The 27,510-nt window shown below is 38.0% G+C and overlaps 1 protein-coding gene across 5 annotated transcripts in view; it reads left to right on the top strand.

Annotated features, from left to right (window-relative positions):
* The window catches only part of TMCC1 (transmembrane and coiled-coil domain family 1), a 246,431-nt gene that overhangs the window by 200,236 nt on the left and 18,685 nt on the right, over nucleotides 1-27,510 (top strand). For 4 of the 5 annotated variants that reach the window (XM_053897484.1, XM_019433575.2, XM_053897486.1 and 1 more), the window contains one exon: nucleotides 20,751-21,685. In XM_053897484.1, coding sequence (XP_053753459.1) covers nucleotides 20,751-21,685 — 935 coding nt within the window. Of the gene's footprint in view, nucleotides 1-7,041; nucleotides 7,237-20,750; nucleotides 21,686-27,510 lie in introns of those variants that run through there. The other variant, XM_053897485.1, reaches the window with a different exon arrangement.

The raw sequence follows: 27,510 nt of genomic DNA, 5'->3' as shown, positions 1-27,510 counted from the left end.
GAGCCACCCAGGCGCCCCTCAAGTAAGGATTTTCAAGAGATGGCTTATGGCACCTCTGACATTCATGGAGTATAGCAAGAAAATTCATTGTGGTGTAAAGCATTTTCTAAAACAACACATTACCTATGTATTGCCTCCAGATGGTAGTTTTCCAGACATAGAATATGCTTGGGTATATTCTAATGATTTACTTTATATTTTAAATGAATGAATGAATTTTAAATGAATTTAAATGATTTGTTTTGTTTTGTTTTGTTTTCTTTTGTTTTTCAACATTGCAGGTTAGAACTAAAACTTAAATCAACCTGGTCCCACCAAAGACTCTTTATATTTGTTCTCCTTGTGAGCTTGCTATTTTTAAAACATTTGTTTACAAACAGCATATATTATTTCCCTTAAAAAAAAAAAAGTAGAGCCAGTTAGCATTTCTGAACAGCACTAGTGCAGTGATACTACCTGAATGCCTTTCAGGTAGTATCCAGACAAATTCCAGACAAATTTAATTCCAGACAAAATTAAATGTTTCTCATTGTAATCTGCTCATATAACTTTGTCATGGGTGTATGTACACTTTCCATTTGTCCTTTGGAAATCCTGAAAACAACTTGACCTTTTTGTGGACCTCAGGTTGGAGTATTCTATACTGTGTCTCATGACATAAAAATATTATTTCATTATACTATTTCATTTTACAAAATAAATTTCTGTATGATTCTGCAGTTTCTTTGCAAGCAGTACTTGGGGGTTACCTGGCCCTTCTTGACCTCTATCAGGGCTTTATGATGTTTTGCAGTTGTGAAACAGCATAGCACCTTTGAACCCCTTATGTGTTAGATCACATTGTGGTACATGATTCCTTTGAGGTAGGAAGAGCCCAAGTAAACAGGTAATTTAGCTAGTTTCTAGAGGTCAGTGCTTATATTCTTCCTAAAATCTCATAATTCTGATATTGGCTTGGACATTCAGCAAAAGCCTCTCTTGCTTTCCTTTCTGAACTAATTCATTCTAAGCAGTAAAAGAAAGTAATTTGCCTTATTTAGAAGTTCATATGACCATACTAATCTCAGGAGATTTTAAACACCTTTCCAGTTTCTTGCTTTGTCATTTATTGCTCCCCCACCTACTGCTGTTTGTAGAGGTTTACTTTTATACAAGGAGAGCTGCTGGAGTTTAAGAAAAATCTACCTCTTATTGAATCCCAGTAGGAAGTTTATGCTAGCTGAACTGGTTGCCTGGTGGAAGAGGGCAGAAGAGACTCCTTGATGCAACACATTTTAACTTCAGAGCCTTGCTTGCAAATCTCTTCTCTGCCATCTATGACTACAATTAATAATTGATTTCTTAGATTTATCATTTTTCTTCTTTGACTCAACTTTACTTTTCCCCATCTTTTGCCACTTAGGGAAAAACTTACCCAATCAGTCATTAAGCATCAACATCAAGATCAGTCTAGGAGCAGAACAAGTTTCATGGTCTTTGGATGTTATTCCCCAGTAGATCCTTCATGAATAAAATATAGTGAAGAGTAAAAGAGAAGGAGAGCATTAGGCATTTTATCCAAAAAATAAAGTAATATTTATAGATCGGACAGCTTTAATAATATAGGAAAGCCTCTGGAATTAGCCTTGGTGTTTTTGTTTTGGTTTGGTTTTTTGTTTTTGCAGTTAAGCAATTTATTTAACTTTATTTTTTATTTTTTAAAATTTACATCCAAATTAGTTAGTATATAGTGAAGCAATGATTTCAATAGATTCCTTAATGCCCCTTACCTATTTAGCCCATCCCCCCTCCCTCAACCCCTTCAGCAACTCTCAGTTTGTTCTCCATTTTTATGAGTAGCCTTGGTTTTTATAAAGAACATCTTTTGTCTGGAATTTGCTTCCAAATAATTGCAGGGGAGGGAAATTGCAGGCCATGAGTTAATAATTGAAGCTGGATGAAGAGTGCAAAAGAGTCATTTTCCTCACTTTTATATGTTTGAAATGTTGAAATACTATTTGAAATAATAAAGAACTTTTTAAAAGACATCTTTTCCCCAGGAATTTTGGATGGATAAAATCTATTTCCCTATGAAATTTACAGCATCCCCCCAATACTCAACAGTGTTGAACACAATAGAAGTACTATCATAGGTTTGTATTATTGAAGGAAAAATACTTTCTTGTCAGTAAATTCTAAACTTCAGTATGTTATGTTGTGTCTATTATTGTCCAAATTATGTTGTTATTTATTCAGCAATATGTAAATTTATTTCATATATTGCATTCTAATTAAGTTGTGTTCAGTTTTGCTTTTCATCAAGGACATATTCAAGTAAATGTTAATTAGTATTGAGAAATCTGAAAAACACTCAATGAAAAAATAGTATTAAACAATTTCTTCATATACAGTATGTGTGATACATCTCTGGGTAGTATTTGAATTAAGGAGCCTGTTTTCTCAGTCAGGGTCGGAACATAACTTTGCTGGTAAAATAATGATTTAATCCTTAGTCTCTTTTGTCTAGTTGGTCACTCTTATTGAAATATCTATGCCAGTTGGGGCACCTGGGTGGCTTAGTCCGTTAAGCTTCCAACTTCGGCTTAGGTCATGATCTCATGGTTTGTGAGTTGGAGTCCCACATCAGGCTCTGCACTGGCATCACGGAACCTGCTTGGGATTCTCTCCCTCCTCCCTCTCCCTCCTCCCTCTCCCTCCTCCCTCTCCCTCCTCCCTCTCCCTCCTCCCTCTCCCTCCTCCCTCTCCCTCTCCCTCCTCCCTCATCCCTCCTCCCTTTCCCTCCTCCCTCTCCCTTTCCCTCCTCCCTCCTCCCTCTCCCTCCTCCCTCTCCCTCCTCCCTCTCCCTCCTCCCTCTCCCTCCCCCACTCACACTGTCTCTGTTTCTCTCAAAATAAATAAATAACTTAAAAAAATAATAATCAAATGTAAAGCCAGAAAGTTATTCTATCAATGCAAATAACACAGAAGATAAAAAATAATCTTTCATGTTGTAGATAAAGCCTTTAATCTCCAAGCCAAGGAAGTAAGCTCATCAAAAGTGATCAGATTTTGCCAAAATTTGAACGTATTTCCTGGCTTTTTTTTCAGATCCCAGTAGTATAAACCATGGCAAGTCAAATTCACTAAGATTTATCCTTTTTTCAAATTCTGGAACAGACAGCCACTTTACTTTGGGACAAAAATGCTCTTTTTCCTTGAAAAGCAAAAGGACTTGTATTTCTCTATCACTATTGTTGCTAATATAGTTCCAGCCACCTATATCAACACAACTTGCATTTCAGAGAGAAAACTGGATAGAAGGGGGGGATAATTAGAACTGTCTATCAAACACAAGCATGTTAGTAGAGCAGTAAAACTCATGAATACACATAGCAGACTTTATATAGCTGCACTCATCTCTTTTACACTATCTTATAGTGGCAAGATGAACAGCTTGTTAACATGACCCAAAGATACAGCTATTCTAATAGCATATACAAATAAGAAGCAAACATGTATCAACTTAGAATTATGCATAATAACATTTAGTATTCTATTTTATTTAGAAATTATTTGGGCACCAAGAATTACTTATTGATTAGCTTGATTTAACATTAGTCCAAGATTTTAAATTACCATAGATCTTGGAGAAATTTATTATTGAAACATTGTTTACATACAGTATTACATTAGTTTCAGGTGTACAACATAGTAGTTGACAGCTCTGTATTATGCTGTGCTCACCACAGTATAGCTACCATCTGTCCCCATACAGTGCTATTACAGTACCATTGACTATATTCCCTATGCTATATCTTTCTTCCTTGTGACTTACTCATTCCATAATTGGAAGCCTCCACCTCCCACTTCCCTTCACCCGTTTTTCCCATCCCCCTCCCACACCCTCCCCTCTGTCCGCTATCAGTTTGTTGTCTGTATTTATGGATCTTTTTCTGCTTTTTGTTTTATTGAATTTCACATATTAGTGAAATCATAGGATACTTGTCTTTCTGACTTATTTCACTTAGCATATATCTTCTGGGAGTATCCATGTGGTCACAAATGGCAAGATCTCATTCTTTTTCATGTATGTGTGTGTGTGTGTGTCTGCACTGGCATCACGGAACCTGCTTGGGATTTTCCCCCTCCCCCTGTGTGTGTGTGTGTGTGTGTGTGTGTGTGTGTGTATTCTCCCCCTCCCCCCACACGTATATGTGTGTATATACACACAGGACATTTTCTTTATCCTATTCATCTATGGATAGACACTTAGGTTGCTTCTGTATTTTGGCTATTGTAAATAATGCTACAGTGAACATAGCAGTGTGCTTACCTTTTCACATTACTGGTTTTGTTTTCTTTGGGTAGATACCCAGTAGATCTTGGAGATATTTAAACTAACACATCATTGTCATTGATATAAAGAGTTTGTTAACATTATTATTCAATGTAGATGAATACAGATTTTCAATTTTTTAAATATCAAATATATAGGAAGAGTAATACTAGCTTATTTGATCAGTAAGTCTGTTATAGGAAATTCAGATTAGCTTCTATCTGAGAAAACAAACCCAAGTAAATTAAGATGTATGCAGTGTTACACTTAACTGACAAAACTCATCTTGATTTGTACAATAGTTATCTTAATTATATGAAATTGGACTCCTAAAATGTTTCTGAACTAGTAGTTTCTGTAGATAGGATTTCTTTTTCTTTGTCTAACATATTTGGAGTATTATAGGTTCACTTTATTTTCTTGGAAATTCTAAAAATTTGATAAATAAGTGCTTATTGAGCTCTACAAAACCAATGAGAACAGAACTTCTTAATTTAAGAGGTATTATAATCAAATTAATCAATATCCTCTAAAAATTGGAAAACATTTCATACTTAAGAGGTCAAGTTCTTTCTGAATTACAGACAGAGCTGTGGCTTCAGTTTTACAGCTGTAGTCATGGGTCAAAAGTAAACATAAAACCTCATCAGTTGAGATCTCTAAGAGCTATTCTCCTTTAATATTATGTGCAACATCCTTAATTGAGCTCAAAATAGACAAGTGGACAAAAAGTCTAACAAACTGAATTCTCTTTTGGTTTTTCACTCAACAGAAAATAGATCTCTGTCATTCTACTACATAGACCACCAAATGGTGGAACCATAAAAATCCAATTCTCAGTAGGTATATCCATCAATGAGGAATAACTTATCAACTGTGCATTAGCCAGAAACAAAAACAAAATCAGCAAGAGGGAAAAAAAATTGAGAAAACCAGAAAGTCAGCAAAATTGAAGTTCTTTTGCCCCTTGGGATTTACTTTGAGAGCCAAGAAGAGATGTACCCAGGCTAACATAGCCAATGAGGTATACTTCTCTGGCAACTCTGGTGAATCTATTGGCGTCTTCATGGATCCTCAAAAACTGTTTAGGGGTTTTTTTTTGGGGGGGGTGGGTAAAATCATGACTCCTACAAATATACAATGGGCAACTTCAGGGCTACTGTCTTCCGTGCGGTGGCTCATCCAACAAGACAGCTTTCATCTTATAGCACCTTGTTTTCAACATATATTTCAAAAATCTCAGTGTTAGGGAAAGAGACTAGAAGGGCCTTATGTCAGTGTTTGGTTTGGATTTTCTCTGAGTGGTGAGATTACAGATAATTTTTGCTTTCTTTAATGCCCACTTGTGTTTTCAAAGTTTTCTATAATGAACCTGATTGTCTCAAAAGAAGATATATTAAGAATGGTAATAAACAGAATTAAGCAGACATTAGCTAGTGTTGATGCTAGCTGTGCAGGATTGGTTTTTCTTTTGTTTTTGTAGAAACAAAAATTTACTCTGTTGAAACCTTACAACCTAATTTTTAAGCAAAGACAAAACTTGTATTAAGCCATTAAATTCTTTATTACTTTGTTCTGGAGAGTCAGGGTCAGAGTTCTATGTCTCTAGAGATAGAAGATGAATTTCTGGAGCCATGGTGTCAACACAGAATTATCTTTAAATTCATTTACAGTGCTTTGGATTTCATTCAGAGGGCTTCATATGATTTAAATGAAAAAATGTTACATGAAGCTGGTGAATGCTGATGGAAAGCCCTTCTTTGACCTCTTAGTACTGTGCTGGCCTGAGCTTCCAGCCCCATACTTACATGCAAGTACAGAAATTATCACAGCTTTAGGCACCGAACTCTCAAATTGTCTTCTTATGATGCCTTTCTGTGTAGTAACCTCAGAGAAATGTTTCCACATATTATACATTGTACATGCTACACTGTACTTCATAATCATTAACATTCTTCCTGTGCACGTTCCCCAGAACTGGTTTTACAAATGAAAAAATAAAAGCTCAGATCTGATGGTCTAACTCCCAAAGTGACTTACTCCGTGCAGGAACAATCTCTTTAAGTTGTTCAGTTCTTTCATGCAGTATCATGGGTATTCAGTAAATGGTATGTGATGCAGGGCTTAAGATTGTGGTGTTTTAATCTGTTGCATAGACCTCAGACAACTCCAGCGCTTTTCATTCAGAAGCGTTTTTTTCCTTTCCTCCATAGTGAATAATTGGTCAGTTTTCATTTTAATTATTTTGTGAACCTAAAATGAAAAATAAGAGAAGAAACTTCAGGAAAGCATAGAAATTGTTTTGGCAATCTTCTAGTCCTTTATCTAAACATGGGTAGATTTGTTTTGATGATGATGATGATGATGATGATTATGATTATTGAACCAGGCTCCCTAAACATTTATTTAGAATGTTTTTAACCTCCTTTAAGCTATTCTCTAAACCTTAATCTGGTTTTAAACTAGAAGACAAATGTGAATGGTGAATTACTGCTCTGTAGCTTTAAATTCAACCAGTTTGATGCTTTTGTTTTTTATAAAAGATGCTCACAGCTCCAGAAAAGAGGCAGATACTGTGTGATCTCCATTCTCAGAGTAAAACTATTCATTTGCATTAGCAGCTCTAGCAAAGCGCACGCGCGCGCGCACACACACACTCACAAACACACACACACACACACACACACACACACACACACACACACACACGATGCTTGTTTGGCAGAAGCTTTCTGTTTATTCAGCACAGAGCCCTCCCAGGCTCCCAGATGTAGAAAGCTCTAAGAGTTGATGTACAAGACAGAACCGGAACTGTACATAGGCTGAGGTGGGCACTGCGGAGGATTGGCTATGCAAGGATGTTGATGTGGTGCGGCTCTACCTGCCTGTTCTGTGAAAGGCACTTCTCTGAGGCTGTGAAGGTGAGAAGCCCAGGGATGCACTAGAAGCTTCATTTCGGCTGGCTCTTTGGTGGGGGAATGCATTCCCAGTGGTAGCTGTCCTCATTTACAGCGTTATTCTCGGAAACGAAGTATGTGCAGCCGTGACAGACTATGCCACAGCTCCTCTGCAGTTTGGAAGCTGGGACAAATGGAAAGAGCACATAGTCAAGAGAGGTTGTGATTTGTTTTCACTATCCAAGCTTGCTCTCGCAGTACCCAAATGAAGGATGAGCTTTGTGGCAAGCAAAATCAGCAGACTGCCTGACGGGGGGTTTTGGTAAGATAAATGTATTGCTTGTGTTTTGTGGGGGGAGGGTTTCTTGGGGTTTTTTAATTATTATTTTTATTTTTCTATATCAACTACATAGAATTGCCTCTTAGCAATAACGAACACATTTTGCAGAATCATATGTGATGGAAAGGGGTGATCCAAGAAGCCAGAAGGGAAAATATTATTTTTGATCATTCATTTGTGACCTTCAGAGGTAATTGTCAAGTTTTCTCAGATGTCTATGAACAGGCAGAAGCCAGGAACTTCCAGAGCAAAGAATGCTGACTAACAGATATCCTTTCTTTTCTTTGAACAGTTATAATTAACCCCCCCCCTTTGTTTCCCCCCGCTTTCCCTATGGCCTAAAGTAGAAAAGAAAAAATAAAAGCTCCCTGGTCTTACCAAGTTGTTGCCTCTGGAACAGTAATAGCCTGAGAACATAAGTATGGAGGTGGAGGAAGGCAGGATGAGGAGTCTGCTATTTTCATAGCAGTGCGTTGGTGGGTGTTTGTCTTGGTTCATTATCGTTGCTATTCAATATCAAGTGGTGGTTAGTGCTGTATCTCGTTGTCTGTACTATAATTTAATCCCTTTATGTTCTATTTTGTATGTTTTTCTTTGCCAGACTCAATTCTGTCATTATGAAAACTTTTTCTGTTATCATTCATACATATTAGCCTTGTTAGAGAAAAGATAGTTGTAGAAAGTAACTCTTAAATATTTATGGACCCCAAGAATGATAAAGACATTTGCTTTTTAAAATCGAGGTTTTTTTTTAAAACAGATTTGGGGGTCTTGATTTTGGAATCTTTAACAAGCATTTCATGACAAGTTAAAGAAATGAGTTGCATTAGATCTATGAAATCCTACCAGAATCACTTTGCTCTAATCTACTTTAAGTTGGATCCTATGTCTTAGGTTTTTCTAAGTCTGAAGGTTTACTTTTCCTCATCCTAACTTAGGTAAGTATTGCTGGAAGATATGTTAATTGTTTTATTAGCCTAACCTGAGATCTTGTTCTTGGGCCCCTCTTCTTTCCAGCAGAGAGAGCCAAGTTTCCTAGCTGCTTAGAGTGGGCACAGAAGAGATCCATTGACATCTGACTTTTTGCTGACTCATTGGTTATATAAGCCTTGTAAATACAATTATCCATATACTTCATTAGGTTACTGGGCAGGTGGCCCCCTTCCTGTTTACTGATCTTTTCTTCCTTCAGCATCCTCTTCTTCCTTAAGACTTTTTGGTAACATAGTCTCAACTATTAACCAAGTGAATTCTAAGAAGTGAAGGACAAATCCTTTTTTTTTCTCTCTCTCTTTTTTGGAATTGCTTTCTTAACTGCTTCTTTACCTTGATATGATAAAATTCCAAATTCTGTATTCTCTTGGCACATGAAACGGTAATAATACCTTTCCTCATTTATGACCTGGTTAAAGTAATAACTTCCTTTTCTGTCTTTGAGACCTCAGATCAAATGCCCTTGTTCAAAGAATTCTTCTATAACTTCCCCATCTAAAGTAGTTTTCCCTCCCTTACATTATTCCTTTTTTCATAGCACCCTTTTTTTTCTTCTTTGTAGTACTTCTCAATAATTTATATTATTTGATTACTGGTTATTTCATCTCTACCATTCTTATCCACTCAGACGTTAAGCCTCATAGAAAACAGAGATGCTTTGTTTTGTTCATTAGTACATACCCAAACATCTAGCAAACTTCCTGGCTGAGAGTTGAAGAAAGGACAAGTAAGCAGTATTCTATATGTAAAGGCCCTGTGGTGAGAAGAAAGGATGAGTTGCAGGGGTTGAAAAAGACCAGTTTGACTAGAGTGGGGGAAGCATGCTGTAAGATGAAGCTAGAGAAATAGATCCAGGGCTTAAATCATGTAGGACTGACTTGATAGACCACATTCAGATACTTGTTCTTTTAAGAGTTGGCAGCTGCAGGTGGGGGTTGCCTGGATGGCTCAGTCAATTATTTGAATCTTGGTTTCAGCTCAGGTCATGATCTTCTGGTTCATGAGGTCATGATCTCCTGGTTCAAGAGATCAAGCCAGCGTCAAGCCCCACTATCTACCAATAGTGCAGAGCCTGCTTAGGATTCTCTCTCTCCCTCTCTTTCTGCCCCTCCCCCCAAAAAAGTCGTGGTAAGCTACGTAAAAGAATTTAAGCATTTGGTGATTTAGAACTTATTTAAAAAAAAAATCTGTGTCATGTGGTGCTCAAACTCACTTCCCCGAGATTAAGAGTCACATGTTCTACAGACTAAATCAGCCAGGCGCCTCAGCACTTAAAAAAAAAAAAAAATTCTCCAGCTTAACTGAAAGCCTGATTGAATTTAGGTAGATTAGTCAGTGGCCCAGGAAAGAGATAACAAGAGTTTGTCCTAAGGTGGTGGTGGTAGAGATAGATGGGAGAGTATTATAATTTGATGGAAATTTGGAAAGTAAAATAGATAGGACTTGGTGTTGAATTGGATATAGGTAGAAGGCAGAAGATGTCAGGAATGGTTCCTGGACTTTGGTTTGGTTTAGTTTGGCCTTGGCTTGGCCTTGTTTTATAACCAGGTGAGAAATAGAGATAGAGAACACTATAAGAAAACCAGGTTTGTAGGAGGAATTGTGGTGTTTGGTTTTGGACATGCATATTTTAATATAGTCAAGTAGGTTTTTGGATCTATAAGTCTAGATTCCAAAGGAGATTTTGCTACTATTAGCATTGAGAAGCCTTTGGAAGTACCTTTGGAATAAAGTGCAAAACAGTGATTTAGACCTACCTTGGGATCTCATCTCCTGCCAGAGCCCTATTTATATAACCTCACAAACTACTCAATTATCTTCAAGAAGCTACTATATTTCCTTCTTCTGGGCCTTTGTTCATACTGCGTTGTCATCCTGAAACGCCTTTCTTTATCACTTCTCTTTATATCAAAAACTTCTAACTTCTTCCTTCAAGGCTCATTTTTTTTTTTTTTTTTACCTCCTCCAAGAATCCTCCTCTGTTCCCTTTTCCTTCTTCTGAATACATGACTCCTTCCTATGCTCAAGAAGTACTTTGCCTTCATATCTGCTACATCATTTACTTAATTGGACCTGTATTTTAGTTGATCATTTTCATGTCTCACTGACTAGATTATATGTTTCTTGAGAGCAGGGATTCACCTTTATTCAGTGCTTTACATAAGGAAAACAAAGAATAGTTGCAAAATGAATTAAATGGTAGGAAACCTCAATCTTTTGTATAATCTGCTTCCTTAATATCATAGCACCATGATATCCTTTCTCCATCTATGTACTCCTGATTTTCTCTAGGCTGTCCCTACATTTTACCCTACAGATACCTAGATACATCGGAGAACTAGTCTTCCATTCATATGCAAAGTCCCTGAACTAGTCATTTTCATTATGTAATTTTACTTTATTTGTACTTTATCAGAAAAACTGAAATCTTGCTATTGCTTATCACCTGTGAAAAAATTGGCCAAGATAGGAAGGACCAGCATCCATACAGGATGTCAGAGACACCTAAGGGATGCTACTAAGGTGACAGTGGAGCAAAGACTTAAAGGAGATGATGGAATAAGCTGTGCAGGTTTGTGGGGAAAAGTATTACAGGCAGGAGGAACACTAAATGGAAAAGCTTTGAAATAGGTACATGCCTGATACATTCCAGAAACAGCAAGGAGGCCATTGTAGCTGGTGGCAGTGGAGTAAGGGATGAATAGTAGGAGATACAGATAGGGAGGTAATGGATGTGCTGCAGGTGCCAGGTCATGGTTGTTCAGGCCATTGTAAGGACTTTGGCCTTAACTCTGACTCACATAGGGAACACTGGAAAGTTTTAGGTGTAAAAGACTGTTGTGACCTCATATTTTTTTATGTGTGGTTTTTTTGTTTGTTTGTTTGTTTTAGAGAGAGAGAGTATGTGTGCACGCGTGTAAGCAGAGGAGGGGCAGACAGAGAGAGAGGGAGAAAATCCCAAGCAGGCTCCATACTGTCTTTCAGTGCAGAGCCTGATGCGGGGCTCAATTCCATGAACCATGAGATCATGACCTGAGCTGAAATCAAGAGTTAGACATGTATCCAACTGAACCACCCAGGCGTCCCATGACCTGATATGTTTTTAAAGGATCACTCTAGTTGCTGTACAGATTATTGATTATAAAAATATTAATCTAGTGATAGTTAAGAGACTTACTGCAACAGTCCAGGTGAGAGTTAATTGTGGCTTATACCAGAGTGGTGGCAGTGGAGATTCAGTGAGATGTGGTGAGATTTTATGTCTCTTTAGCAAGTAAAGCCCAAAACATTTGCTGGAGAAATGTAATATACACAGGGGGTAACAACTTAGACTCTGGAACCAGACTGTCTGGGTTTAAACATTTGGCTTTTCCCCTTCTTTACTTTGTGATCTTGAACAACTTAAATTATTTATGCTTTATGCTTTAGTTTTCTTAGCTTTAAACTATAGTGGTGTCATTGTGAGAACTATACAATTTACTGAACATACAAAGGATTTAGAACCTTGCCTGGCATGTAGTAAATACTTTACTATATGTATTAGCAACTATGATTATTAATGTTGCTGTTAACTGGATAGAGTATGTGAGAGAAAGAGGACTTAAAGTTGACTCCAAGGCTTTGGATCTGAGCATATGGATCAATGAAGTAGCCATTGGCTGAGATGGGAAAGACTGCAGGAAGAGCAGGTTTTGGGGATATCAGGAATTCAGTTTTGTACATAGTAAATTTGAAATGACCATTAGACATCCAAGAAGAGATATTAAGTAGGTAGTTGGATCTAGAGTTAAGCACAGTATGGGCTGAAGGCATACATTTGGAACTCGTCAACAAATAAATGGTATTTAAGACCATTTTAAGACAAAGAAGAGTATTTAAGCCCTGAAATGGGATTGGGGATGTGTGGTTTGGACAGCCCCTCCTTAGAGCCTCCATTCTTTAAGCTACCGAACAAGCCTGAAAAACCCTATGGGGTTTTCCACATTCTTCCATTGCTTTAGCATTTTATCAAAATTGAGTGAAATAAATAGGATTAAGCTGAGACTTAGAAATCTTTTGTTTTAAGGAAACTTTTGTTATAAAAGTATTTGTAGGGAATTACCTTGTAATGGGGAACTCATTGGTGGCAAGTTTTATAAATTGGCTAATCCGCACATGGATTTTATATGTATTTTTAAATCCTCAGCAGTGAAAACATTTCTGTGTCACCTTCTTCTTTTGCTGGCTAGTGAATGCTCAGAAAATAGAAACTAATTTTAGCCTTAGCCGAGTTGTGTGCTTCAGACTAATCATTCTGAAGTCTTGTGAGAATAGTTTTTGAATAATCCATAGCCCAAATCACTATTTCTTTTTAATAAATCATAATCTCAGAAGGAAACTTGGATCATCTATAGCAAATGTCAATCAGTATATCCTCATGTGACATTTTTAACATTCAGGCATGAAGTCTCTGTTTGGATACTTCCAGTGGCATACATGAACTGAAACTTGAAACCCCCTGGTTAAGTTGAACCTCTCACTTTCAGTATATGTTATTTTTTCTTTTAGTTATCGGGGAGAGACCTTTCTCTCACAATCTGTTACTCACCTGTAAAATAAATTTTCTTAACTGGTTGACCTCTCAGGTTCCTTCCAAGCTCAAAGCACCTGTACTTACAAAAATAACATTTAACCATCACAAAGGAGCATACTATTGACTACTAGGATTGCAGGCTCCTTAAGTGTGTTTTCTTTGTTTTTTTTTGGTACTTCCAATGCCTAACATAGGCCCTGTGCATAGGAAACATTCTGCAAAGCTTTGTTAAAATGACAATAAATCATCTGACCAGGCTTATATGAATCTATTAAGTCCAAACATCAGGCCTGGCAGTGCTAATCCTCAATGATGCCTTTCACGTAAGCCAGGAAACCAGTGCTCCTGTGACATAGCAATTCTGAGCAGCAATCCTAGATCCTGTAATGGATATTTTGCAGTTGGGTTAGAGCAGGGTAGACCAGATAGGATGTTAATAATCTAAACTGATATTCAACACAGTTGATTTTTCCTCAGCAGCCTTGGAGGGATGAGTATCATCTATTGGAAACTATTTTTCTTACAAAAATCCTGGCATTTGTTCCATTTGTAGTAACATAAGCTTAGTCACTGTATGACATATGAGAGATAGAAGCACGTTAAGGCAGTGCTGGTGAGCATTTATATTAAACATTTCCTAGATATTTTTGCACAAAAAATTGTGTTAGCTTCTTGGGGTACAAAGATGAATATAACTTGTTTCCTGGCCTCAGGAACTTAGGTCAGTAGAAGCAAGCCACCCAATCATTTCAACATAATGTGATAAGGACATTGAGAGAAGTATATGTATAGGTACATGGGAATATGAAGAAAGCCATTAATCCAGCTGGGAGAGGGAGTTTGTTGGGAAAGATGTCCTGGAAGAGGTTACATCTGAAGTGGTTCTTGAAGGATGAATAGAAGTTAGCCAGAAAAGGAAAGAACATGCCCTCGACTATATGGCCAGAAGCCCAGAGGTGTGAAACAGCATGCCATGTCAGAAGAACCAGATTATACAGGTGTGATCCTAAGCCTATGTGGATTTATTTATTTATTTATTTATTTATTTTTTATGTGGATTTAAATTTAAAGTTTCCATTGTTTTTAAGTGATCCATGATACAGTTTTTTTTTTTTTGTCATTTGCTGAGGCACGTAGTAGGATCCTTAGCCACAAAACTAGTGTGCAAACTCCACCAGAATTCACATTTCAGTGAGCATGTCCTCTACTCATTGTCACATACACGGTATTCCCTATGAAGTTATTTTAAAACTTCGTTATTTATAGAAAATGGATCTAAAAAGTGCTGGTTGTAAAAAAGCGCATAGGGCCTTAAGTGGTTCTTAATGCACAAAAAGGAAGTTTGGGACAAACTAAACTACAATACCAACTTTAGAAGTGGCCAGGATTATTATCATGAGTATTAAGCAATAAAACATTATTTTTCTAAGCAAACTTTTCCCAGAATACCCATATAACATAGATGAAAGCAGTGGTAATCAGGGTTCCAGGAACCCTACTCACTTGCTTCCACTATTCCCCTCTGTGGTAGTCTAGACACATCTCTGTAGAACCTAGGACTATTCCATATAACCAAAGTTCTGTATAAAAATATGAAAAAGTGATCCCTAGAACTTACAGGGAAAACTCCATTGTGTACAAGGATTATTTATCAAGTGAGAAAAAAAACTTGGTGACAGGTAAAAAGGCCTGTTTTTAAGGCTGTAAGTTGAATCTTGATTTTAGCTCCAAGGTAAAAATGGAACGCTTAGAGAAAAAGCTTGCTGGCTATGGGTTTGGTGGAACTTTAGTTCATTTTTATTTTCTACTACTCCCACTTGAGATTTCCTCTTCATTGCACAGCAGACTAAATGTCAGTCAGAATTGCTCAACAGAGTTGTGCTTACTGTGAGAAGGGAAGGGCATGTCATTTCTACAGTGAGACGCTGGAGATAGGTGAAAAGTCTTCCCGTAATAAATATATACTTGCTGCACAAAGTGCTAATTGACTTGAGGTTTCTTTTCTTTTTGTTAAGGATAAGGTGTTGGGGGTGTTGGCAAAGGCAAGCCTCCAGGAGATAATGATACAGAATTCAATAGCTCCTAAGGCAGGACTCTTTCCTCTGTTGTACCTTCTCAATACAACCTGCCTGGCAGAAAAAGAAAAATTTATATGATGAACCAGAGTATCTTTGTGTTTATCATTGATTAGAAGATCGATTTCTGTCTGGTTCTTAAGACCAAGATTATGAATCTTTAGGGATTACAGTTTATATTGGATTTGGGGCGCGGGGTAGTCTCTCAACAATCCAATATTCTATCCTGTTGCCCCCACTAAATATAAGTGCACTTGAATTGAGCCACACACTCCAGTTTTGGGTCAGAGCCGTGGCCCCAATACCTGTGAGAAAAATTTTGGAAGAATAATGGAGCTGCATCTGCGGGTGCCTAAGTATTCAATTTGCAAAGGCTACACTGCACAACCCATTCGATGAAATCGGCCTTGGAAAAGATCCACTTTCAGAAAAACCAAAATAGTCCAGATTCTATTTGTTTTCAGATTAATTACAAAGACTTCTCCACTTCCCACCCTTCTTCTTTTACTCTAAAATGCCTGCTTAATTTTCTCAGAAATGATGTCAATTATGTAGTGTGCAGAAATTTCCTGAAAGAGAGCCAGTATTCTATAAAGCACAGATATAAAGTCTGTGAAGTCTATAAAGACTTCATTCCACTAAGTAGACAGGATGGGGCTGTTGGCTTTTATTGAAGGCAGTGATGTCAAGTCAGGGATTTCTGAATCTTTTCTAGTTACAAATATGTACCTTTGAGTAATGAACCAGGTAAGGAATAGAAAAAGGTAACTTTTTGAATGCTCACGATGTTTGACAGGCATAATCTGATTTCAATTATATTTAACATTTTTTCAGATAATCTCACAAGAGAATGATAACCCCATTGAATAGATAAGAAAACTTAGACTCAAAGAGAACAAGTAGGTAGCCCAAAGACACCTAGCTAGTAAGGTGGCAAAGCCAGGTGTGAACCTAGGTCTTTCTACTCCTTGCTCTTTCCACCATGTTCCTTCATACATGATTGTTCTCAAAGCTGGGTGCTCCCATATTCTGACACTTCCATACACTCAGAGAAAGTAGATAGATCTGTAATGTATTTGCAAATGAATATTGCAAGCCATTATAAAACTTTTATCAAATATTCTCCCCAAGATAGCTCTACTCTGCCCCTGACTAATTGGTCTTTTGAGGCATCACTGTTTAAATTTTCCCTTGAACTGTTTTCGGATCAATTAACTAAAATCCGTTAAAAGATCATTTAAGTGTGGCAAATTAATTTTTTTAAGATTTTATTTTTAAGTAATCTCTACACGCAGCATGGGCTCACACCCACAGCCCTGGGATCAAGAGTCACATGGCTTACTGACTGGGCCAGCCAGGCACCCCCTAGCAAATGAATTCTTTTTTTTTTTTTTTTTTTTTTTTAATGTTTATTTTTAAGAGAGAGACAGCATGAGCAGGGCAGGGGCAGAGAGAGAGAGGGAAAGAGAGAATTTCAAGCAGGCTCCATACTGTCAGCATAGATCCCAATGCAGGGCTCAATCCCACGAATTGCTAGATCGTGACCTAAGCTAAAATCAAGTCTGACACTTAACCAACCCAGGCGCCCTTGGCAAATGCATTAATAGTAAGAAACAAAGTGCAAACAAAGCAGCTTATCTATTTGTTATAGCAACAGTAAGATCATGAATTGTAGCCTTTGACCATACCTCTAGCTGTGTAGCACTTTGCCCAGCTTCCAATAAGTAGTCAAAATACATTTAACAGACTGGTTTTTGCTCCTAGATTTTCTCTGTACAAATTAATACTGTCCCCAGCCATAAGTGTCCAGGACTTGCTACACTGGTAGGTATGATCACTCATGAAAGCCCTTCAGCCTATGGTCACATGAAGCCCTATTGAATAAATAATCTTGCCACTTGATAAGGTAATAAGAAGTACCTCACAGTCACTTCATTTGTAAATTAGTAATAACGTTGTCTACTTTATAGGCCTGTTGTGAGCTTTGCAAGAGCTAGCCAGCTGCCTAGCCACAAGACCAACAGTCAAGAAAGATGACTATTACTTGTACTGTAGTACCTTGAATTACATTATTCCTATGGTTCAGACTCTATATATTCCATGATCATGCCTGAAATGTGAAAGATCTTAAAAGGAAGTATATTCTACAATCTTTTAATACTTGAATTTTTTAAAAGAACTACTTAGAATGATAGGAAAAATAATAGCCAGTAGTAACTGTTTACTCTGTGTCCAGGACTGTTTTTGAGCGCTTTTATGTTTATTTACCCATTTCATTCTCAAAACAGCCTTCTGAAGTGGGCCTTAGTATTATTCCCATTTTACAGTTGGTGAAATGGATGCAGAGGTTAAGCAACTTGCCCCAGGTCACATGAGTAGTAAGTAGCAAAGCTGGATTTGAACCCAAGCAGTTTTATGCCAGAAACCATGCTTCACTATTATACTAAACGTAGCCAAATTAAATAACTTTGTTTTTCTGATTTGTGCCTTTTCATGTATGTTTAAGAAAGTCCTTCCCTATTTTCCAATACCGCCTTCTAAAAGGTTTAAAATTTGCTTTTAGAGACACCTGGGTGGCTCAGTTGGTTAAGCATCTGACTCTTGATTTCAGCTCAGGTCATTATCTCAGAGTTTGTGAGATTGAGCCCATGTTGGGCTCTGTGCTGACAGTGCGGAGCCTGTTTGGGATTTTCTTTCTCTCCCTCTCTCTCTGCCCCTCCCCCACTCATGCTCCCACATGCACTCTCTCTCAAAATAAATAAACATTAAAAAAATAAAAATTAAAAAATAGAATTTGCTTTTCACATTTGCATTTTAATTGTCTGTCTGGAATGAGGTGGAATCTAATTTTATGTTGTTATATATGGATACCTAATATGCCAGCAAAGGCTTTTGAAAAAGAGAACCACTTTTTCAGTTGGTGCCTTTGTGACTCCCAGCTAAGTATTCTTACCTCTGAGGGCTTTTGTTCATAGCTCAAAAGATACTAAGAGAGTACTCACAGCCCCTGTCCTGTAAATCTATAGTTCAATTTATCTTTTTCTTTCCTTCTCCATTCCTCTTCTCTTCTCCCCTCTTTTTTCCCCTCTCCACCTGTCACAATTTCTCCCTCTTCTCTCTCCTTCCTTTTTAAGGATAGTGCCTGCCAATATTGGGAAGAGTTACTGAGTAATTGAGTGATTCATACTTTCAACTGTTATGCTTCCCTCCTGCAGAAGCTGTCCCCACAGCTTAGTTTTCTTTGAAGGCTGAGGACAGTGGGTTCTGTCAGATACACTCTTACAGGCATATTGATGATTCTGAGTGGGAGTCATATACTGGAAAGATAGAGTGTGGCCCCAGACAGCTCAGGACAGAAGTCAGATTAAAGAGTCTGGTCTACCTCTTTAGTTACTGTGTAGGGAAATAAAATCACAACCAAACTGTGATCTATTTTATAAATAATTATATTGAAATGTTACTGTGTTTTTTTTTTTCAAATTTAGAGATATAATAAAACCTTGATTTTATTCCCAAAGCCATATTTTCACCAGTATGATCAATATTTATCCTCCCTGAGTAATAGTTAAACTTGTTTTCTGTACCTGCACTTCTTTACACAAGAGACTACATGTGAGGTGATATTCAGATAACAAAGAACCTAAGAAAACTAGACAATGCATAAGCTTGTAGTCTTGGGTCAGTGGTATTTCATATTTGCTTTCCTTTTCCTGTGGTAGATTTAAGCTATTAAACATAAGTACACAATCAGAGTCTATTACGTACTATAGTTACGGGATCTGAAATCCCATTCAGAAAGAAAATCATGCATCGGAAACCCTGTGCAACTGAAGAGAGAGTTTCTAAGCTCCATTTTCAACTTTTTTCAACGTGGTTATCTGGGACTCTGGCTCATTCTCCTTTCTCCTGCTTCCGTCTGGCCCTTTCACTGCTCGTTAGCTTGCACCTAAAAATGAATGGGGCCGATGGAGGAAGTTACACAAAATAATTATTTGCTAGTCCCTAACTATTCTGGACATTTTTGTTATTAGGGGAACATAATGTCATTTTGCTATTCATTTCAGTTTTAAATTATCTTTTGATTTTATTTAAATGCACATTATTTCTCATTTGTTCATCTAAAAAGGAAATAGTTTTTATTCATATCAGTAGTAAAAATTCCAGTAATGAACTTTCCAGTAATGAACTAATATTTTTAGAGTTCTAGAGCACCATAATTCCTGCTCAGATGGCAAACTGAGGAGATATAACCAAGATAAAACAAAGACTGACAAGCTAATTATCAGCATTTCACGAATATTTAACATTTGGTATAAGAGGGTAGCCTACAGTTCTTTCTATCAAATTGTTGGCTGGTTACAGATTAGGACTGGGGACCAAGTAAAGGGTTATGATCTTAACCTCTAAAATGGTAATTTGTAATTTGACACTCATACTGGGAATTTTATTACCCTGAAATGGTTCTTTTATTATTTCTGTTCCTGCTCCGTAGAGAGCAATTTCTAAAGACTTTTTGCATGAGCCCTACTTTAATGTACTACAAGCCACACCCAAGGTTTTTTGTTTTGTTTTGTTTTTGTTTTTATATCCTGAGTTAGGGAAACCTGACCTCTCCCAGCTTTGGCTAACAGCTTTGAAATTGGATAGTTTCAGTTTTCAAATCTGAGCAGCTTGCCTTTTTCTTTATCTCCTTTGAGTGGTTGCTCACCCATATGAAGGATAGTTATTGTGTGTGTTTTGGAATCCCTTATCTAATAAAAAACCTTCTACTGGATAGAATTCACAAAGTTTGAACTCCAGAAGACCTGAACTTAGTTGTTGACTTGATTAATTTCTTACCTCTCACTGTCCCTCTCCCTGGGTATTCACTTTCTCTTGCCCAAGTTTATCACAGTTACTTGTGATCTGGGATATTAACTCTAACAGGATACCACATTTATCCTTGGCACTTTCGGTAGTAACTTCTCTTTCTTACCACCACCTGTTTCCAGCTACCAATTGAGGGTCCCTATCAGAATAGAGAGAATAATTCCATCACCTTGACATACTTTGGATAAAAAGACACTGTGATAAATAGGACTTTTATATCTAGCCAGTAAAATACCTGTTGTCACCAGCATTTGGATGACCATAATCTGAGAGCGTGGATTGGAATTAGTGATGTCTGAATACTAAAATGCTTTTCCTATAATTAAATTGAAATGCAGATGTACCTTGTTTCACAAAAGTATGTGTGAAGAATGTAAATTAAATCATGCTTTAAATCCACTAGGGGAGCTTTGAATGTTGTGATAAATTCTCTAACAAAGGAAGACACCCCCAGTTTACATCTTGTGCATATCTTTTTTCATATGTCTGTTTTGTGTAAAGCAAAGTATACTTGTATAAGGACAGTACCCAAGAGGGAGATGGGGCTTGTATAGGACAGGAGGACTTTGGTCAACTATCTGTGCTGAGATCTGGGAGTATGTAAATTTTCAATACATTTGGCCCATTGATTCCGGAGAGGTAGTCCTCTTGGGCTCCTTCTAACATCCACTTCTTATTTTTACACTAGATTGAGCGTTTGGAAGTAAGCAGCCTCGCCCAGACTTCCAGTGCAGTGGCCTCCAGCACTGATGGCAGTATCCACACAGACTCTGTGGATGGAACACCGGACCCTCAGCGCACAAAGGCTGCTATTGCTCATCTGCAGCAGAAGATCCTGAAGCTCACAGAACAGATCAAGATTGCACAAACAGCCCGGGATGACAACGTTGCTGAGTACTTGAAGCTTGCCAACAGTGCAGACAAGCAGCAGGCTGCCCGCATCAAGCAGGTCTTTGAGAAGAAGAACCAGAAATCTGCCCAAACCATCCTCCAGCTACAAAAGAAGCTTGAGCACTACCACAGGAAACTCCGAGAGGTGGAGCAGAATGGGATTCCCCGGCAGCCGAAAGATGTCTTCAGGGACATGCACCAGGGTCTGAAGGATGTGGGAGCAAAGGTGACTGGCTTCAGTGAAGGTGTGGTGGACAGTGTCAAAGGTGGACTTTCTAGCTTCTCCCAAGCAACTCATTCAGCAGCAGGGGCCGTAGTCTCAAAACCCAGAGAGATTGCTTCACTAATCCGGAATAAATTTGGCAGTGCAGACAACATCCCTAACCTGAAGGACTCTTTAGAGGAAGGGCAAGTGGATGATGGGGGGAAGGCTTTGGGGGTGATTTCAAACTTTCAATCAAGCCCAAAATATGGTAGTGAGGAAGATTGTTCTAGTGCCACTTCAGGCTCAGTGGGAGCCAATAGCACCACTGGAGGCATTGCTGTAGGAGCATCCAGCTCCAAAACAAACACTCTGGACATGCAGAGCTCAGGATTTGATGCACTACTACATGAGATCCAGGAGATCCGGGAAACCCAGGCCAGACTGGAGGAATCCTTTGAGACCCTCAAGGAACATTATCAGAGAGACTATTCATTAATAATGCAGGCCTTACAGGAGGAGCGATATAGGTAAGTTATATGGCATTAAAATCCTAAATTATTTCTGTTTGCAGTTCCCCTCTGGATATGGGGAAGTGGCTTTAAAAGGTCTGAGAAGGGTGTCCTTTTTTTTTTTTTTTTTTTGTAGTGTCCAGAGCACTTTAGATATGTCCTATGGCATCCACATAGTTCCTATGAGAGCAAAATAGAGACACAGCAAAGTTAAATGACTCCTAAGATCATACACCAATGAAGCATTTTGGTCAGAGCATGACAATTACTGTAACTCTCTAGTATTCTGTTCCAGTTTAGGACTTTCACATGAAGCCTGCACTTTCTAAGACATTTCACCTATTTATAATCACAGAACCACAAATCATTGCAACCTACAATTGTACTACATTGAATTCAAAAGATCTACAACCCTCTGAACTCTAAGAAATCTAAGAAAAATCTAAGATATAGCCTGCCTAAAATGTAATGAACACTGTAGATATTTGGCCTTAAATGCACTTATGTAAGCATTTGGTGTGGAGAAAGTAGACTGAAAATATATCCAGATAAACAACGTCCATTACCTTTGTTATGAATTGGCAAGTGTTTGAATGGGTGTGGACTTAAACATGAAACGGTTCTACAGTAGTTAGAGAATTCTCAAAGGGCTAACTGCTTTGAGTCATAATCTGTGCTAAAGGTAAAAGCTGGTCTTCTGTTCCATATTACAATCCATATTCATATTAGACCACTCTCAGTTCTCTAAATACGTGTTTTTCCCCCTTGTTTCCATCACATGCAAAGAGAAATATCCCCCATGGAGTACTCATTCAGATCCAAAGTCTGTCAGGCAGAGACAGGCCACCTCATTGATACAGATTAAGGGCCAGTCTTACAGAAGCCACAGGTCAGGGGAGGTCTTGAAAGACCTGAGTTTTGGTTCTATCCCAGATACTAACTCAAGAGAATCCTCATTTCTTCCACTCTAATACCAAGGGTTGAACAGACGATCTCTTAAGGTCCATTTCACCTCTTTAAAAAAAAAAAAAGAGTTTTTTTGTTTTTTTTTAAGTTTGCTTTTATGAGAGAATTTTAAGGCTTGTAATAAATTGTTCATGTGCATCACTTAGCTCTGAGAGGAGTTACAGCTGAGAGCTGGTTTCAGGTGGTAAAAATACTATTCAGTAATTCAGTCCTGCCTCTTATCTGTGCTCTTCTGTCCTTGACTTCTAACTTGAGACTTTAAGGGAGAAGAAAGGTGAGTGTGGGAGAGAGAAATAAAGTTCTAAAAGCAAGTATATTACTATTATTTGTGTTTTATATATTCTTTCGTATACTTAAAAGACAATATCTAAAGTGAGCAGTCTAACAATCAAATATACTCTAAAAATAAAACACCTGATCTCTTATACAGTGTGAAACCTAACTTCCAAGTTCAAATTCTAGGTCTGCCACTTGCTAACCTTGAAAACTGGGCAAGTTTCTAAAGTTCTCAGTCTTGGTTTCCTCATCTGTAACATAGGAATAATAACAGCCTTTCATATGCTTATTGTGACATTTAAATGGAAAAATTTATGTAAAGCACATAACTCAGTGCCTGGTCCCCTGAGTGCTTGATTGATGTTAGGTGGCAGTTGCTACTGCTGCTATTGAAATAGATCCCTCTGGGGCGCCTGGGTGGCTCCCCAAATCTAGGTTTCTGCTCAGGTCATGATCTCACAGTTTTGTGAGTCTGAGCCCCGAGTTGGACTCTGCTGTGACAGCGCAGAACCTGCTTGGGCTTCTCTCTCTCTCCCTTGCTCTCTGCCCCTCCCCCACTCACACTGTCTCTGTCTCTCAAAATAAATAAACTTTAAATAAAATAAAATAGACCCCTCTGAACATTGAGACCTGGGCATCCCACAGTCAGTTGCTCAAAAACACAGTTGCCTGCTTTGATCCCTTTATTTTGAATGGATGGTTAAACATTCCTGGTTTTAAATTCTTTCAGAGCTTAAAAGTCATACAGAGCTTGTTATGTCTTCAAGTCAGATGTAGGCCAATTTGAGAAAATCAGAGAGGAAAAACAGGCCTCCCAAGGCCCAGTTTTGTATCCATTTAAAATAATTCAAGGGCACCTGGGTGGCTCAGGTCATGATCTCACAGTTCTTGGTTTCAAGCCCAACATCAGGCTCTCTGCAGTCAGCATAGAGCTTGCTTCAGATCCTCTGTCTCCCTCTGTCTCTGGCCCTCCCCTGCTTGTTCTCTATCTTTCTCAAAATAAATAAATAAACTTTTAAAAAAATGTTTTAAAAAAGTAAATAATTCAGACAGGACAAAACTTTACCTGGTCATTATCACCTCATTGTAAGAATCAAGTCCAAACCATTTGTGAGGTAATGAGAAGTGCATTTCTTTCATTGCACTTTGGGTTCTCTGTAGTTAATAAGTGATTAGTTTTATGGAATAAAGAGAGCATAAAGAAAACTAAAGAATTTTCAAAACCAGAGGTAAAACTTGGAGGGCCAGGGGAAGACATAGTATAATGTATAATCTGACTTTTGTCATATCACTTCAGCTTTAGAATGGTCTTTCCTTAAAACAGAATCCACACACACACAATGTATATATATACATACATATATACCATATGTATGTATATATATATACACGTATGTATGTATGTGTGTATATATATATATATATATATATATATATATATATAAAGAAGGGAACGTTAAATGAATATAAAAAAATGAATGGTATGTTTCACTAATTTTTTTAATTTAAAGTTTATTTATTTTGAGAGATCATGAGCAGAAGGGGGGGGTGGGGGCAGAGAAAAAGGGAGAGAGAGATAATCCAAAGCAGGCTCCTCACTGTCAGCACAGAGCCTGATGTGGGGCTTGAACTCATGAACTGTGAGATCATGACCTGAGCTGAAACCAAGAGTCAGATGCTTACCCGACTGAGCCATCCAGGCATCCCTTAGAACAGAATCTTGAAGAAAGAAAGCCTGTTTTTTTCCCCAGGGAAAGACAGCAGAAATGTCACAACTGTTTCACTCAACTATTTTGTTGCACCACTATTTATTTCCATGTATAGAGCAGTTAAAATTTTCTCCTCTGTTACATGTTTTTAACCAGTAAGTACACTTAATTTTGTTGATCTTTGAACTATTTCTGGTAGGTCAATTTTCCCCACACATTGAAGCTTATTCTTAAGCATCAAAACTTTTCATGTTTTAAGCATTTGGGGAGAATTTTTCTACCTTCTTTTAACAGAATAACACACCGAACCTTAACTTGTTTGGAAATAGCTAGAACAGTAGTGTTCTAGCTCTGTGATACTCTCAGGTCAGTGAGAGTGGTAGGGTTATGTGCCTCTGCAGTAAGTAGTCCTAGACAGCTTGCTCTTTAAAGTTCTTTCGCCTACTTCTTATAAAAAAAAATTTTTTTTCCCTTTCCGTATCTCTACATTATTACTGAGCTGCCTGCAACAGCCTATCTTTACTAATTTCTACTTCAGCTCTGTTGTATGTAGGTTTGGCTTTTTATCTAGGAAGGAAGTAGGCTATCTAGGGATGGACGTAAGGGACTCTTCCTCCCTGCCCCCCAAGGGACTCTTCTGTGACCAATTAAAGGGACTCTTCTGTGACCAATTAAGGCTGCACTAGATGCATTTCTGTTTATTTTCTGTATTTTATTTTATTCATATATGAGTTGACAGGAGGGAGGCCATGTACAGTTGTTGCTTGTTACTTAAATGAGGAGGAATACACTGTCACTGATGGCATTTACTGAATTCCTATGGTGTACATAATGCCAGATGGTTTATATATATTTGCTAATCTTCACAATAGCCCTTCAGGTGCATTGTATTATCCTCATTTTATAGATGAGGAAAGTGAGGCCCAGTGGAGTTTTAAATTTTGCCAAAAGGTTACTCACTAAGTGGTAAAGCCAGAAATCATGCCCAGTTTTACTTGACTCCAAAGCCAGTGCTTTTTTTCATTCCAGGACAATTTCTTTTCTTCCCCAAGCTCACCCTGAATCCTATATGATTAAAAGACTAGCCTATAGTCTAGCTCTAGGAAGCATTGACTGCATCGGGTATGGGAGGCCTTTTCCAGGTCAAAGTGTGTGTTTCACTAAAAGTTGAGTCACTGTTTCTAACACATTTTATAAAATTCTGTGAATACAAAAGCTCTGCAAAGTTTTCTACAGCAGTGTAGGTAATAGGGGAAACCTGCCTAAGGAAACTCACTTCCATCCTTATTTCCTCCTTTGCAGAGTCCCTTCTCAGTATTGTCACTCACTTAATTGCTTCCCATTGCTCTCTACCTGTGAATAGCACCAAGTTAAGATTTTTACCCAAGGCCATCTACTTACTGTGAAATAATCAAAAACATTCAAACGCCTGTGGAGTACAGTCTCTCTCTCTTCACCCACATAACTATGCCATGCTGAGTATGTCTTCAGCACCCACATGCACTCAGCCCAGGAAGCTACTGTAACAAAGCTTAGATATGAACTCCGCATCAACCTTTGATCAGGAATTGGGTGTTTAGTCTTTGAGCTTTGCATTGGGCTCTCAGATATGAGTGAGAGCATATATTTTGGGAAAGTAGGATACAAGGTTTAGACATTTTTTTTGGTGATGAAATTACACTAACTTCAGATTCTTCTTGTCCACATAGCCTGTGCATCCCATTAAAGTATTATCACAGGTTTGTTAGTGGAACCTGGGTTCATGTAGTACTTCAGAAATAGAAGGGGCCCTTAGATATCTAGTTTAATCTCATTTTATACATGACTACACTGAGACCCAGAAAGATAAAGTGACTTTTGCCGGGTCACACATTAAAATGGCTTAACGTATATTTTACTCTGCTAAAAACTGGAAGACTAGCTCTGTTCCCCTGGTGGATGTAATATATTAATAAGCCACCATAGGAAAAAGTTGAGCTGTGGCAAAATGCATTGAAAATAGGGGAGAACCAGGAAACCATTCATTGACAGTTGTACAGGTTCCTTTTGTAATTTTTTCCTTAGGAGATCTGGCCTGCAACCCTACTCAGCTACTGCCAGTATATGGCAGTGTCATGTAGAGCAGGCTAAAAACCCTTCTCGTGTTCACAAGCAGTAATACCATTTTGAAAGCTTCTATTTTAAGAGGATTACTGTCCTTTGGAAACTGGCTTCTCAGACTCTTTGTATTAAGCCCAGGGATATTTTAAATTGCCCTGAATCATAAGAGCAAAAATACAGAAGAAGGCAGTCGCCGTGAGCAGTCATCACATGCAGTGGAACCATGGGTAGCTAGGCTAACCCAATTAGCACAGGCCATTGGAGTTTTAACTAAACAAATGGTCAGTTAAATATAATTTCATTTTACCATCACTAGACATGAGAAAGATATGACCAGAGACCGATTTTAGCTCCATTATTCCAGGTGTTAGCTCAATATCAACTGTAAATTGATCTGAGACTCTCAGATCAATGTATATGTAGACTAGGTTTGAACAGTAAGTTGAAATTGAAACTGAGAATATTGGATCAAATTAGCTATTATAAAGAAAAAAAGCCCAATTGAAATATGTCCTTATGAAGAATAAGACCTTCCATAAAAGAGATTTACAGATGTGCTGCTCTTCCCAGTTTAGCCACTGAAGAGGTAATAGAGGAAGAGTAGGAGGGAAGGAGAGAGGAAGAGAGGGAGGGAAAAATTATTTTACTTCAGTAATTAATTGAGGTTGGACAAGCCTGAATTCACTTGCCAGTTCTGACACTAGTTAGCTGTGTGACAGTATGTAACTCATCTGAGCCTTAGTTTTCTCTATAAAAACAAGGTAATGATATCTATTGTACATGGTTGTTGAG

The sequence above is a fragment of the Panthera pardus genome, unplaced genomic scaffold (assembly GCF_024362965.1).
Source record: "Panthera pardus isolate Hobbes unplaced genomic scaffold, ASM2436296v1 HiC_scaffold_8, whole genome shotgun sequence".
Classification (NCBI taxonomy): Eukaryota; Metazoa; Chordata; class Mammalia; order Carnivora; family Felidae; genus Panthera; species Panthera pardus.
Note: the sequence above shows the minus strand (reverse complement) of the source record. Positions and strands in the feature narration are given on the sequence as shown.